At 38.7% G+C, this 16,016-nt stretch overlaps 1 protein-coding gene across 1 annotated transcript in view; it reads left to right on the forward strand.

The window, feature by feature from the left end:
* The first annotated feature begins 4,114 nt into the window (after positions 1 to 4,114).
* The window catches only part of GALNT8 (polypeptide N-acetylgalactosaminyltransferase 8), a 43,844-nt gene continuing 31,942 nt past the window's right edge, over positions 4,115 to 16,016 (forward strand). Inside the window, 3 exon segments of the mRNA XM_090275734.1 lie at positions 4,115 to 4,463; positions 9,514 to 9,811; positions 15,755 to 15,921. Of these exon segments, the coding sequence (XP_090131860.1) occupies positions 4,253 to 4,463; positions 9,514 to 9,811; positions 15,755 to 15,921 (676 nt within the window). The 5' untranslated portion in view covers positions 4,115 to 4,252.

Consider the following 16,016-nt stretch of genomic DNA (forward strand, 5'->3'; position numbering starts at 1 on the left):
TTGTAGTATAGTTTGATGTCAGGTATTGTGATTCCTCCTATTGTGTTCTTCTGTCTCAAAATTACTGTGGCTATTCAGGGTCTTTTTTGGTTCTACATAAATTTTTGAAGTATTTGTTCTAGGTCTATGAAGTACGTCACTGGTATTTTAATGGGGATTGCATTGAATCTATAAATTGCTTTGAGTAGTATGGACATTTTAATGATGTTGAGTCTTCCCATCCATAAACATGGTATATGCTTCCATTTATTTGTATCTTCCTTAATTTATTTCTTCAGTGTTTTGTAGTTTTCCAAGAACAGTTCTTTTATCTCTTTGGTTAAATTTATTCATAGGTACTTTATTTTTCTTGTTGCTATAATAAATGGGAAAATGGGATTTTTTTTCTAGTTTCTATCTCTGATATCTTATTGTTGGTCTGCCCCATTGGCTCTTTAATTTGTACTTTTATTTATGTACAAATGCATAAGTTTTTATGATGTTCTCCAATTTTTCAGTATCATTTCTTTTCTTATGTTTCTGTGGTGGGAGAGATTTGTTTATGCCTCTTAATTATTAGTGGGAAAGTGAGTTATACATGAAAGTTTTCTTACTCGGTAATCTTACTTTATGATTCCTTCCTGGGTCAAAAACTATCTTATATTTCCTCTTCTGCCTGAGCAGCTGAAATGAAGTAAGAATTATCTTGGATTTGTGAGCTTTCTGGGGCAGAGATGTAAACGTATTCATATGAAGCATTTGTTGAAATGCAAATGTCCAGGTTCCATACTAGACCTACAGAATTAGAATCTTTAGGCTTGGGACCTGGACATCTTCTTTTTTACCAACCTACCCAGGTGATTTTTATAAACTTGACATTTGAGGACCACTGCCTCAGTGTTCTGAGCAGTGACTGGTGCATGGGAAGGTAGTTTGCATTTATACAGACATTCAAGTGGCTCCTTTGGAGCAAGTGTAGACTATAGGGAAAGAAACACTTGCTGGTATCTCTAGCTGAATAAACTTCTGAGATTATGATGCAAACTTTTATTAAATTATTCTGTTTATTTAAAATAGATAATTCACATAATATGATACAAAATATATTGAAAAGTTGTATAGTGTAAAGTTAGTTTACTTGTCACCTCTATCCCTCAGTTCTCCAACCTCCGTCACTCCCCCCAGTGACCACTATTATTTTGTGTGTTTTTAATAAAGTGATCTATTTCATCCGTAAGTTTGTTTAAGGTAGGGATAATGCTTTTCTTAAAAAAACTTTTAATATTGAAATTTTGCAAAAATAGTACAGGGCACTGCTGTGTAGCCTTCATCCAGTTTCCCCCATAATGGATATATTTTATATAACTATAGTGTAATAACAAAAGCAGAAATTTGATATTGATACTGTGTATAGTTAGTTCTGTGCAGTTTTATCACACATGTGGATTCATGTAACCACTGCTACAATCAAAATACTTAAGCACTATTCCATCACCACTATACCGTACATAAACAATTTAACACAGTCTACTAGTTTCATCATTTTACTAGTTCAGGTAAAATTTAGAAACCTTATCTGCTTTTAAGCCCCTTTACTGCCTCCCATTTATTTGCAATTGTCTTTAATATCTCTTCTCATATTTTGAGAACCACATCAGATATGTGATTTTTGTGTCAACTGTCAAACATAATTTAGAAAACTCAAAAGGAGAAGAAAAGTCTTTGTATTTAGTCAGTAATTTCTTCTGGACATTCTGAGATTCTTTCTTTTGTCATTTGTTCATTCTGAAAATTTTGTGTAGGCTTTCTTTTAGCGTAGGGCTACAACAAATGCTCTTAACTTCCTTTTGTCTCTGAATGACTTGATTTCTTTCATTCCTAAGGGATGTTTTTGTTGGATATAGGAATGTGGATTGACCATTTTATTTTTTTAGCACTTGAAATTCATGTTTTGATACTTCCTTCTGGTTTCTGTGATTCCCGATCAGAAACCTGAAGAAAAACCAGAATACAGAGACAGATAAGTTAGAATTTGATTTTATGTCAGGTCAGCTCTTTGACTAGTGCACTCAAACTTATTGACTGTCAGCCTGCTCTAGGGTGTGGTTTCTCCATTATCTTCTCTCTATCATTCAAATAGTTTTTTTGAATTCGTAGATTTATGTCTTTTGCCAACTTATTTCTTCAATTTCTTGTTTAGCCTCACATTTCTCCTTTCCTTCTGAGACCCTGATGAAATACTAAATCTTTTGTTATAGTGCCAGGTTCTTGAGATTCTGTTATTATATTTTTAGTCTGTTCTTGTTCTATTTTTCAGGTTGATAATTTCTATTGTTTGATCTATCTTCTTTAATCAGGTTCCATGGTTATTGTCTCTGTCTCCTTCATTATGCTATTGAAGCTTTTCTAGTGTTTTTAAATTTTTATTTATTGTATTTTCAGTTCTAAAATTTCCATTTGATTATTTTTTATGTTTTCTATTTCTTTCCTCAGACTTTTTATATTTCTTTGCTGAGACACTTTCCAGTTGTTTCAAGCATGTTCATAACTACTTGTTAAAGCATTTTTTATGATGTCTGCTTAAAAAACTTATTAGACAATTCCAACATCTTTGTCATATTGGTGTTGGTCTGTTGAGTGCCCTTTGTCCTTCAAGTTGAGATTTTCCTAGTTCTAGGTATGTCAATTTATTTTTGATAATATCCTAGACATTGAGTATTATGTTATGAGACTCTGGGTCTTAATTAAATCTTCTCTTTTAGCAGGACTTTCTGACACTATTTTGGTAGGGAAAGGGAGATGCCACCTTGTAACTGCCAGCAGGGCATAGAAGTTCAGGTTTCCCACTTCATCTCCATTGACACTTGGGGTGGGGGTACCTTTGCCACTGGTGGGGAAGGAAGTTCAGATTCCCCACTAGGCCTCTGCTGACACCAACTGGCTGAGAGGAGGGCTACTTTGTTACAGTTTCCTTACTGACATCATGGGGGGACAGGATAAAAATTATGGCTTCCCACTAGGTCACCATCCTAGAGGGAGTAAAGGAAGGGGCACCTCATCACAGCTGGGGCTGAGGGTGGAATTCCAAGTTCCCCACATGGCCTCTGTTGATGAGATGGGTGTAGTGCAGCAGGTTTTTCAGTGTCTTTGGCTGGAGTGGAATAGTTCTTGTCTGAAGGTTTTCCATCTTGCTAGGCTGCCCTTTTCCTGTTCCTTTGTCCAGAAAGAACAGGATTTTCTTGGGAGCTTTTATTGCCTTTACCAGCTGGCATTTATAGCTTGGCAACTCATTTAACATTCAGTCTAGGTTATGTTAGGCAAAAAGAAAACCCAAGGAGCTCACTGTTGTGTTCCTGTGATCTCTAGCTGATGTGCCCTTTTTTCTCCAGTTTTCAGAATCTTCTTATGTTTGTTTTGTATGTAGTATCCAGAGTTTTTAGTTGTTGTTAGTGGGGAGGAATAGAAATAAGTGGCCTACTCCATTTTGAGTGAGAAATGGATGTGATTATGAATTTTAAAATGTATTTTTACTCTAATTTGTAGGCAAGAGCATGGAAAAGACGGCTGAAAACTTATTTATTTATTTATTTATTTATTTATTTAATGTTCTACATGCTTTTTCTTCATTTTAATCTAACTGTCTGCCTCAGCTCTTGTCTGCATATGTTGTATTTGGGGACCAAGTAAAGAGTCCCAGAAGCTGGGACAGGGTGGGAAATACGGTTATGGAGGGACCTAACACTAGACTGAGAACTTGAAACTTTCCACTCTGGGGAACAATTTCAAGTGTTTAATCTACAATGATGACCATTAGACAATTTGTCCAAAACACAGAGTGTGAGATGTGGAAGCTGGAGCAGGTAGGACCTCAGTGTGTAGAGCTGTGCAGACGATGAGCAGCGGGCAGGGATCAGTGAAGCAGGGCCATCCCCTGGGGCTCACTTCGGTGGCCACCTTCAGCTCATCTGCCTGCTTCCCCATGGATCCAGCAGAAAGTATCTCCTCAAGTTTGTTGAATTTGACCTCTGACACAGTGCGAGGTGTGCCCGGGTAACTTGCCAATCACTGGATGGCTGCCATGACATACTCCACACACCTGATACTGCGCAGGGAGAAGCCAGACAGCTTGTAGCAGCTTTCCCAGTCAGAGAACATCTGGTTCAGCAGGCAGGGTGTCATCTATGCATCCAGCAGAGACGGCCTCAGATGATTCTGATCCTTAGTTTGCCTGAGCAGTCAGCCCCACAGGGAGTGGCAGAGCCAGAGACAGAGTATGATGCTCAGGAGACATGTCTGCAAAGTTGTCTGCATTGGGCTGACTGTGGTTATTGCCTGTAATCTCCTCCTGGTATTTTATACCAAGTTGGTTTTACAAAAGTTGATTCTGGTTAGTGTCCAAAAGGAGCTTCGTTTGCCTCTATCTGAATGGAATGGGACAGCGATAAAGAGACTCTCTCACTTGGAGTTGAATTTCCAACATCTGAGTAAGTTAAAAACACTGGCTTGGAGGGGATTGTGTTTGTGTTTGTGTGTGTGTGTGTGTGTGTGTGTGTGTGTGTGTGTGTGTGCCTGAGCGTGTGCTTAGGGACACGTAGAAAAAAAGGGGAGTGGAGAAGAAAATAATTGAGAGGTCATATTTTCATCTCTCAGCTGCTCAGTTTAGTATCTGACATTGAATTCTATGCCTCCAAATGGGTGGTAAGCATTGAGAACTAGTGGTAATCAGAGTAAATAGTTAAGGGGACAAGAGCAGGGTGTGTTGATGAGTGGTATATATGTGTACACTTGCACACACTTATAATCACATGCACATACATACAGGCAGGGAGACTGAGGCTCAGATGAACACTCCCTGAGAGGCTTAGGAATATCTAGGCACAGCCCACCTTTAGCTCTCCGTGTGGCAGGGCTGATAAACAGAGATGACAATCTCTGGGACAAAGGTCTCTCTTCCATTTTGCTATGAGCTACTATCAGGAACTACTGGGAGCTTGTTGGAGGACTTAAGATGGAATCCTGATATGGCCACAGTGGTTGTGTGACTTGAAGCAAGTGCTTATCTCTCTCAGTCTCAGGTTCCTGGTGAGTAAGTGGCGATGATGAGACCGTACCTACTCGACCTCACATGATTGTGAAGTGTATGCAGAAAGTGCTGTGTAAACATGTGTGTCAAATTTTAACCTCTTTTTTTAAATTGAGGTATAATCATCATATAACATTAGTTTTAGGTGTATAGTGTAATGATTCAATATTTGTAAAATATTACTGGGAAGGGATCAAAATAAGTCTAGTTAATATCCATCAACATACATAATAACAAAAATTTTTCCTTGTGATGAGAACCTTTAAGATCTACTCTCTTAGTAACTTCAAATATACAACACAGTATTATTAGTTGTAGTCTCCATGTTGTACACTATATCCCCATGGCTTACTTATTTGATAAATGGAAGTCTGTACCTTTGGACCACTTTCACCCAGTTTGCCTACCTCCCCCATCCCCGCTTGTGTCAACCATTAATCTGTTCTCTGTATTTATAAGCTTGTTTCCCCATCCCATTTTTATTTTATTTTATTTTTGATTTAATTTTTATTGAACTTCTTCTATTACCATTTAGTTCCATTATACTCCCCACCCCCAGCAATCACCACACTGCTGTCCATGTCCATGAGTCCTTTTGTCCTTTTTGCTCAGTCCCTTCACCCCCTAACCTGCCCCCACTCCACTAGCTGTCATCCTGCTCTCTGTGAGTTTGTCTCTATTTTGCCTTTTAGTTCAGTTTGTTCATTAGATTCCACATATGAGTGAAATCATATGGTATTTGTCTTTCTCTGACTGGCTAATTTCTCTTAGCATAATGCCCTCATGGTCACCACCAAATATAAACTTCTTCACATGAATTCTGGGTCTTGTTTTTGATTCTGGTTCTGACTCTCGTAAGTTTTATGTGTCTCAGCATCTGATTCCAGTGAGGGGAAGCAGCCATGTATCCTTTGATCCAAAATGACAGAGCTCAAATGCTTATGCCCCTGAAGGGAGTTGAATGTATAAGCAGGGAAGTGACTGCATAAATGTGTGGGTGTGTGCATGGAGGCGGGGGGCTGGAGTTGAGGAAAAGGTCTTTTAAAGTGAGAACTGAGCATTGTCCATGTTCAGGGCAAGGCAGAGGGATAGATGGAAGGACAGACAGGAAGAGAAAAAGGAAGAGAGGAAATCAGGAAAAGGGAGAGAGAAAAAGGGGACAAGAGAGGACTAGAGATATGAGGACAAAAAAGGAGCAAAGAATAAGTGTCCAGGCCAAGAGAATGAAAGAATTTAAATGGAGACAAGAAAAGAAAAGCGGAAATGATGGTAGGAGGGGGAGAGAAGCAATCATAAAGTACCATAGCACCTTCAACATCCTCCCTCAATAGGACTCATATTTTATTGTGGTACAATTTTCTGGAAAGGCTGGTTTCATGAATGTCTCAGAGTGTCTTACCTCTTTATCTCCTGTGTCTGGCACATAGAAATTAAATGGTTGAGTAAATGCATGAATGAGTGTAGGAAAAAGAGGACAGAGGACAGAAGACAGGCAGTCAGGGATGGAGAGAAGAGTGATACAGGGTGAGAGAGTAGATGATTGTCAGCTCTGAAGCCCTGGCTTTGAGCACATAGACTGAGTTGGCCATTCACTTGCATATATGCTCAGTGGAGCTTCACCAAGGGGACGCCTGTGTACCTGAGCAGTGACTGTCACTCCTTGGTGGAATATCCAGACCACACCAAGACTCATCCCACCCCAGGGCTCAGCCATCTTGGGCCTTAAAGTAGCAGGAGCTCCACCTGCAGCCTGGCTATTCTGTCCTTCAGCTGGAACCCAGTATGCCTCAACACGTCATTTGGAGCCATTGGGTGTACTTCTCTTTCCTTCTGCAATGACCAGTTCCTCCTTTGCTTGTTATTTTTGATGCTCCCCACATTTTAGTCACTTCAAAATGATGTGGTGTCAGGGGCTTCCTCCCACCTGATATTAATTTCAAAATATTCTCTGGACCGTGTTTCCAGATCACGAATGCTCTTCTCTCCTGAAGTGCTTCCTGAAATTGAAAGATGTTCAGTTATGAATCATCCTGGTTGCTCATTGCTTCCAAGAAGAGTGGAGGATATTATAGGTCAATAAGGATGTTTACACAAATTATGTACACTATCACACAGAACAAAAGCAAAGATGTTTCGATAATGATATCTCTATTGCGGGAGGGTTTGTTGACCAATTTTCTGGACTCTCCCCAAGGAGTCTTAAAGGCCCCACCAGAATGATGACATTGAGTGTGTCCCCTTTGGATCCTGGAAAGTTTCAGTGTAAGTCAGGGGAATGATCTAGTGACACTGTATTCGTCTTGCTGCACTCAGCACTTATATCCTCAAATTGACTCTAGGGTGTCTGGGTCCAGACACTCTCCTGCAGTGTTGAATAGCAGTGAATAAAAGAGAAAAATCAGATATCCCTCAAAGAGGAACATAGGGGAATTTAAAGGAACAGAGAACTCAAGGCTACCTTGTGACCCCGTATATTTAGTACAGAAGAGTTTGAATAAAAACACTATTCAATTTGGAATACTTTGACATTTCTGCTCTCACTTTTTTTTTCTACTTGAGCAAATATGCAGGGTAGTCACGTGAGCCGTCTTTGAAAAGCCCACCATTTGTTTTTCTTTCTGAGTTTGCTTTGACTCTCCTTTTTTTGCCTTAAGCACTTATAATTGATTCTGCTACTCCTTGGGCCAGCTTTATGCCACCTTCCAAACACGCCCTCCTCCCAGTTGCAGGCCTTTCCTGCTTCCCTTTAAGGGACTGTTTATGTAGCTGAAATTCAGCCCATGAGGTGCTCACAAACCGTGTGCTGTGGCCTGAGGCTGTATCACAAAATGAGACTGTCCACTGGCCAAGCTGGTGTGTCTGGACTGCAATTATCTGACAAAGGCGTGATTCTTTTAACTTGCAAGAATGCACTGCATGGCCTTGAGGTGATCCTGTCAGCCTGGTTGTTAATTTAGTGTAGGTTTAAGGGATGATTAGTGGGGAACTAAGTGGTGGAATATCTTGATTACTATTTGGGCATTTAATGCTGAGGAGCGTCATAATCAATGTTAGGCCTGGGAAAATTTAACAGGTTTGGCGCGATTGCAAAAAGGAATCAGACAGCTGTGGTAATAGCTCTTTACTTTATTATGTAAACCTGGCTGCCCTCTGAGGTTTCTTCTGTTGACCTCCCGGCCAAGTTTTCTCACTCATTACAGACTTTGCAGTGGCTCCTGGTTCACAGTGTCTGTCTCTGCCCCAAATCCTGCTGTCACCCTAAGCCAAGCAGTGCCCCGTGCATGACCTATTCAACACCTCGGCCTTCCCACCTGTGCAGTCCATTACCTTCATCCCACCTCACACTTCTACGGTGTATTTGGGACTTTGTCATCATTCAGAACTGCTCACCTGTGAAATGACAAATTCATGCCGTGCTTTGCTGATCACAACCTACTGACTCGACAGCATACTTATTCAGTTTTTCTCCAACGTTTCTCTTGCCATGATCCGCAATTCCATTGCACACCTGTTCTCTTGTACTCTCCTAAGAACCCCCCAACATCATGTAAAATCAATTGCCCATATTCTCTGTGCCTTCACCCAAGTGCTGACCACTGCTTGAAAAATTCCCATAATGAGTCACTTCAAATTCACAGTCACACCTCAGCCAGTCCTCTCCTAGACCCTCAGTGCTTCTGTGTTTCACAAATCAGTTCTCACTCCCATTTCTTAACATAATTTTGAGTTTTCCACTCTTCTTGATACCTTTCCTTACCCGTCCCCCGTCTCCCATCCCGAACAGAGGAAACAGACAAACCAGAGAAAACAGAATAATAGCCAAACTTGATTGGGTGCCAGGCGCTGTCATAAGCACTTCATAGGTATTAATCCATATAGTTATCACAGCACCTCTCTGAGGTACTTGGTAAATCCATGGCACTGAGAAGAGAAATACCATGGCCAAGGTCATGCAGTTAGGAAGGGGTTGCTACTGATAGTGTAGTACAGTGCTTCTCAAATTTTATTGTACAAAAGACTTACTCATTGATTTTGTTAGAAGTGCAGATTCTGGCATCTTCTCCTACCCCTATCTGACCCTAAGTATCTGATTTATTTGATTTGGGGATAAGTCTGGATATCTACATTTTAAAATAATCCAACAGGTGATTCTGATGTAAGTGGTTCTTGAGTCTTATTCTGAAAAACATTAGCTATTGTCATTGTGTTTCTCAGATCACAGCTCTGCGGGAACTTTGAAGGTGTGGGACTCAGGATAGCTAAGTTCTGATAGAGCTGAAAGGACAGGTGTGTTGTACTGCATGCCTTGCCAGGACAGCCTGCGTGACTCTGACAGTTCCTGTGATACATTGCATCCTCTGGGACGAGAGCTTATAAATTTTAGAATTGGGAGAAGAAAACACATCAATGAATTGACTGAAATGGTTTTTTCCCCTGCCTCTCATTTGCAGAAGAAAGTGTGAAATTGGCTATGAAGGAACAAGAAAATGTGGACAACACTCTGAAGAGGGTGAAAGATGAACAGCATCCTGTAGGAAAGGCTGTGGAAGCCAAGGCAAGTGAGACAAAGAAAAACAAACCCAGAGAGAAACTCTTCCCTGGCTCAGCGCTCTTCAAGCAGTGGGGTGAGGATCTTTCCGAGGCCCAGCAGAAAAAGGCCCAGGACCTCTTCCAGAAGTTTGGTTACAATGTTTACCTCAGTGACCAGCTGCCCCTAAATCGTTCCATCCCAGACACACGGCATTCCAGGTAGGATGGGCCAAGGTTGGGCTTTCTAGGGATCACACCTTAATTTGGGGATGAGCTGTGGGAGCAGTGAAAAGTCAAGGATTGAAAAAATAGTAGGAGGAGTGGGAAACTGGTGGGGAAGGGTTCAGGGTTTAGGGAGTTCTGGCAGGCTGACTGAGCAGAATTCCTGTTTCTTGTATTATTTTATTTTTCAATTACAGTTTACGTTAGATATTTTGTATTAGTTTCAGGTATACAGCATAGTGGTTAGATAAATAGATATTTTACAAAGTGTCCCCCGCCCCCGATATCCAGTATCCATCTGGCACCATACATAGTTATTACAACATTATTGACTATATTCTCTATGCTGTACTTTATGTCCCTGTGATTATTTTGTAACTACCATTTGTACTTATATATTTTTTCTTTAATCCTCACCCAAGGATATATGTTTATTGATTTTAGAGAGAGAGAAAGGATTGGGGGGAGGGAGAGAAGGAGAGAAAGAGAGAGAAAGAGACATCGATGTGGGAGAGAAACATTGATTGGTTGCCTTTTATACACACCCCGACCAGGGGTAGAACTCGCAACCTAGGTATGTGCCCTGACTGGGAATCAAACCCACAAACTTTTGGTGTATGGATGAAGCTTCAACCAACTGAGTCACCCGGCCAGAGCCCAATTTGTACTTCTTAATCCCTTCAACCTCTTCACCCAATCCTATAACCCTTTTCCCTTCCAGCGACCACCATCTATGAGTTTATTTCTGTTTTGTTTGTATATTTATTTTCTTCTTTAGACTTCACATCTAAGTGAAATCATATGGTATTTGTCTTCCTCTGACTGACTTATTTCACTCAGTATAATACCTTATAGATCCATCCATGCCGTTACAAACAATAAGATTTAATTATTTCTTATGATTAAGTAACATTCCATTGTATATATGTGCCACCTTTATTTTTTTATCCATTTGTCTGTTGATAGACAGTTGAGTTGCTTCCATATCTTGGTTATTGTAAATGATGCTGCAATGAACACAAGTGTGCATATCTTCTTTTAAATTGATGTTTTGAGTTTCTTCAAATAGAGCTGGGTCATAAGGCAATTCTCCTTTTAATTTTTTTTTTTTTTTGAAGACCCTTCATACCATTTTTTATAGTAGGGGCACCAAATTGCATTCCCACCAACAGTACACAAGAGGTCTTTCTTCTCCTCATCCTTGCCAACACTTGTTCTTTATTGATTTATTGATGATAGCAATTCTGACAGGTGTGAGGTGATATCTCATTGTGGCTTGTTTATTTTTAAACTTCCAACCTCAGTTTACATTCAGTACCATTCCGCACCAATTTCAGGTGTACAGCAAAGTGGCCAGAAAACCATGTACTCTACAGAGTGGTCCCCTTGCTGCCTCAAGCACTCACCTGGTCCCATACCCCATTTTCTTTACATTATTAACTATATTCTTCATGGTGCAATCTGTATCTCTGGCTTTTCTGCAATTAAGTTGTACTGCTTAATCTTTTCATTGTGGTTTTCATTTGCATTGAGCATCTTTTCGTATGTCTGTTGTCCATCTGTATGTCCTCTTTGGAGAAGTGTCTATTCAGGTCCATTTTTTAATTAGATTATTTATTTTTTTCTGCTGTTGGGTGCTATAAGTTTTTTATATAAAATTGGGACATTAACCCCTTATCAGATGTATCATTGGCAAATATCTTCCCCATTCAGTATGTTTTTTTGTTTTTGTTTGTTTGTTTGTTTTCTTTTGTTGATGGTTTCCTTTGCTATGGCAAAACTTTTGTTTTTGATGTAGTCCAATTTATTTATTTCTTCTTTTGTTTCCCTTGCCTGAGGAGATACATCAGAAAAAGTATTGCTGTGAGAAATGGCAGAGATTTTACTGCCTATATTTTCTTCTAGTATTTTTATGGTTTTAAGTCTAACATTTAAGTCTTTAATCCATTTTGTGTTTATTCTTGTGTAAAGTGTAAAGAAGGTGGTCTAGTTTCATTTGTTTTTGTTTGTATCTCTCCAATTTTCCCACCATCATTTATTGAACAGATTGTCTTTACCTCATTGTATATTCTTGCCTCCTTTGTCAAACATTAATTGATCATATAGGTTTGGGTTTATTTCTGAGCTCTCTATTCTGTTCCATTGATCTTTATTGTCTGTTTTTATGCCAGTATATGCTGTTTTGATTACTATAGCCTTATAGAGTAGCTTGATATCAGGTAATGTCATACTTTCAACTTCGTTCTTCTTTCTCAAGATTTTGTAGCTGTTCGGAGCCTTTTGTAGTTCCACATAAATTTTTGGATTACTTGTTCTATTTCTGTGGAAAATGCCATTGGTATTTTGGTAGGAATTGTGTTGAATCTGTATATTTCTTTGAGTAGTATGGACATTTTAATGATCTTAATTTTTCTTATCCATGAACATGGTATATGCTTCCTTTTATTTGTGTCTTTCTTGATTTCTTTCTTCAGTATCTTAATAGTTTTCCAAGTAGAGGTCTTTTACCTCTTTGGTTAAATTTACTCCTAGGCTTTTTTTATGCACTTACAAATGGAATTGCTTTTTCTTATGGTTTGTTATTGGTGTATAAAAATGAAAGTAATTTCTGAATATTTATTTTGTATCCTCCTACTTTACTGAATTCATTTATCAGTTCTAGTTGTCTTCTGGTAGAATATTTAGGGTTCTCTAAATTATAGTATCATGTCATCTATAAATAATGACAGTTTAACTTCTTCCTTTCCAATTTGAATGCTTTTTTATTTCTTTTTCTTGTCTGATTACTTTATCTAGAACTTCCAGTAGTATGTTGATAAGACTGGTGAAAATAGACATTGCTGCCTTATTCCTGATCTGAAAGGAAACACTTTTACTTTTGCCCCATTGAGTATAATGTTATCTGTGGTTTTGTCATATATGGCCTCTATTATGTTGAGGTATGTTCCCTCTAGTCCCACTTTGGTGATTTTTTTTTGTCATAAATTGAAACTGGATTTTGTCAGATGCTTTCTCTGAATCTGCTAATATGATCATGTAACCTGGCAGCCAAGATGAGTGGACTGGAACATGCTTGCATGAACAATGATCTTTTAATTCATATCTTTTAATATCCTTTGTAATAAACCGGTGATCTAGTAAGTAATCTGATTTCCTGAGTTCTGTGAGCCCCTCTGGCAAATTAACCTAATCGAAGCAGGAGGTCATGGGAATTTATAGCTAGTAGGTAAGAAGCACAAGTAACAACCTGGACTTGTTGTGATTGGCCTCTCGAGTGAGTGAAGGTGGCAGTCTTGTGGTCCTGAGCTATTAACCTGTGAGATCTGATAACTTCAGTAGACAGTGTCAGAATTGAGTTAAACTGTAGGACAACCCATTGGTGGCAAGGAATTCTTTGACATGGGAAACTCCACACACATCTGGACACCAAAGTTTTCACTGTGAATAGTGCTGTGAGTAGAGAGAAAGAAACAAACAGGAGAGTTTTTCTTTTTTTCAGGTGCCAAGACAATCCACTGGGGGAATTAATAGTTTCTTCAACAAATGTTATTGGGAAAACTGGGGATTTATATACAAAAAAGATGAAGTTGGAATCCTATATCACACATACATAAATAGTAACTCAAAATGATTGTACATGTAAATGTAAGAGATAAAACTTTTGGAAGAAAACATAAAAGAAAATCTTGATCATGGGTCAGACAGTGTTTTTAGATATGACACCAAAAGTATAAAAGATAAAAGAGGAGATGAAAAATTGAACTTCATCAAAACTAAAAGAATAGCCCTGGCTGGTGTGGCTCAGTAGATTGAGTGCCAGCTAGCAAAACAAAGGGTTGCTGGTTCAGTTCCCAGTCAGGGCACATAATGGGTTGCAGGCCAGTCCCTAGTTGAGGGTACACAAGAGGCAACCACACATTGATGTTTCTTTACCTCTCTTTCTCCCTTCCTTCCCCTCTTTCTAAAAATAAATAAGTAAAATATTTTTTAAAAAGCTAAAAAAATATTTTGCTGCAAATAATATAATCAAAAAGTAAAAAAACAACTCATAGAATGGGAGAAATATTTGCAAGCCAAATATCCAATAAGGTATTTGAATCTAGAATACATAAATAGCTCATACAATTCAACCATAAAAAGAGAAATATCTAAATTTAAATTAAATGAAGGACTTAGACATTGTTCCAAAGAACATATGCAAATAGCTAACAAGGAATGAAAGTTGCTCAACATCGTTAGTTATTAGGGAAATGGAAATCAAAACCACAGTGAAATAATACTTCACACCCATTGGGATGATTATCACCAAAATGACAGAAAATGACAAATGTTCAGGATGTGGAGAAATTTTAATGCTCATTTATTACTTTGGAAAACAGTATGGCAGTTCATCAAACTGTTTTTAGACCATAATTAATTTTAGACTGTAATAAAGAATAGAACGCAAGTGCCTTTTATAACAAAAGTTCCTACCCAGGCTCTTAATTAGGCCCATTTTATGTGAATGAGGTATCCAACTTGTGCAATTCCGATTGGATAGGGCCAGCCTCATTCTGTTGGTGGGAAGATTAGACCAGGGTTTCCTTCCCTGCAGTAGTTGACTCAAATGGTATAAACAAGCTGGGCATTGTGCGGAAGCCGGAAGCCGAGAGTTCAGTCTGAGGTTCTTCCTAGTGTACAGGGTATGCAAGAAACCCCTGGGCCACTAGGCTCTTATTAGTTATAAAATTTGGGCCCTCAATTGACAATGGGGAGTCCATCTCAGCAGGTAAATTCCTGCTTTGGGTTCACATCAAATGAATCTTTCTTCTTAGGGGTCCACATGTTAAACATAGTATTATCATATGAGTTAGCAATTGCACTCTTAGGTGTGTTTGTAAGTGAAATAGAAACATGCCAGCACAAAAACTTGCTTAAGAATGTTCACAGTAGCATTAATAGCCAAAAAGTGGAAACATCCTATATGTCCAATAACTTATGAATGGATAAGCATGTGGCATATTCATGCAATGGAGTATTATTTGACAGCAAAATTCAGTAAAGTACCAATACATGCTGTAAAATTGATGCATCTTGAAAATGCTATGTCAAGTGAAAGAAACCAGCACAAAAGACCACATCTTGTATGTTCCCATTTATATAAAAAGTTCAGAACAGGCAATTCTACAGAGATAGAAACTAAGTCCACTAATCAGTGGTTGCCTTTGGCTGAGGTGGATGGAGTGGAATGGGTTTGGGGTGAAATGGAGAATGACTGAGAATGGCTTTGGGGTTTCTTTATAGTGTGATGAAAATGTTCTAAAATTAGTGGTGATGTTTGGTTAACTTTGAATATTATAAAAAAACACTGACTCGTACGTATGCTTTTAAATAGGTAAATTTTATCTCATATAAAGTGTATCTCAGTAAAAATGTTAAAAAAAGAAGAGCAAGCCAGTGCCTAGCATATGGTAAGCATTTAATAAATGTAAGTTCTGATATTTAAAAAATATGTCAAGCACAATTCTTTGGACAGTTTGCTATCTCTCTATAGTGGTGAAGTAGAAGGCTGTGTCAGAAATGACAAGAGGTCTAAGAACATGTGGAAAAGGTGAATGGCAGTGAAAGAAAGAAGGCCTCTGGCAAGGAAGCTAATTTGGGGGTGGAGGAGAGTTAAGGGTTTCTTTTGGGGCATGTTGAATGTTCAAGTGGAAATGTCTACAGAAGATGAATAAAAAAGAAATGGATTTTGTTCTCATAACAGGAGAATTTTGGATAAATAAATACAAAATCTTCTTGCTAATGTGATGAGCAAGAGAGAGTTTTCTTTTCTAATGAGCCTGGGGAGATGGTGAGTTGATTGATTATAATACCATTACATATAGTGAAATGATGGATTGGATAGTGAAGTTTAAGTAATTTTAAAAAGTTAACTGGTTATTAAAATATGTTTTCTTATAGGTGTCTTCAGAAGATATATCCTTCACAACTCCCATCCCTCAGTGTCATTCTCATATTCATGAATGAAGCTTTGTCCATTATACAGCGGGCCATCACCACCGTCATCAACCGGACCCCCTCCCGATTGTTGAAGGAGATCATCTTGGTGGATGATTTTAGCTCAAATGGTGAGCAACTTGATCAAGGAATAGTAGTAAAAACGACCATTTATTGACTGCTAGGCTAGAAAGGGATTTTAGTGTAGAGTTTAGGACACTTTGGG

Source organism: Furipterus horrens, unplaced genomic scaffold (genome assembly GCF_987537825.1).
Source record: "Furipterus horrens unplaced genomic scaffold, mFurHor1.1.pri manual_scaffold_4, whole genome shotgun sequence".
In the NCBI taxonomy this organism is placed as follows: Eukaryota; Metazoa; Chordata; class Mammalia; order Chiroptera; family Furipteridae; genus Furipterus; species Furipterus horrens.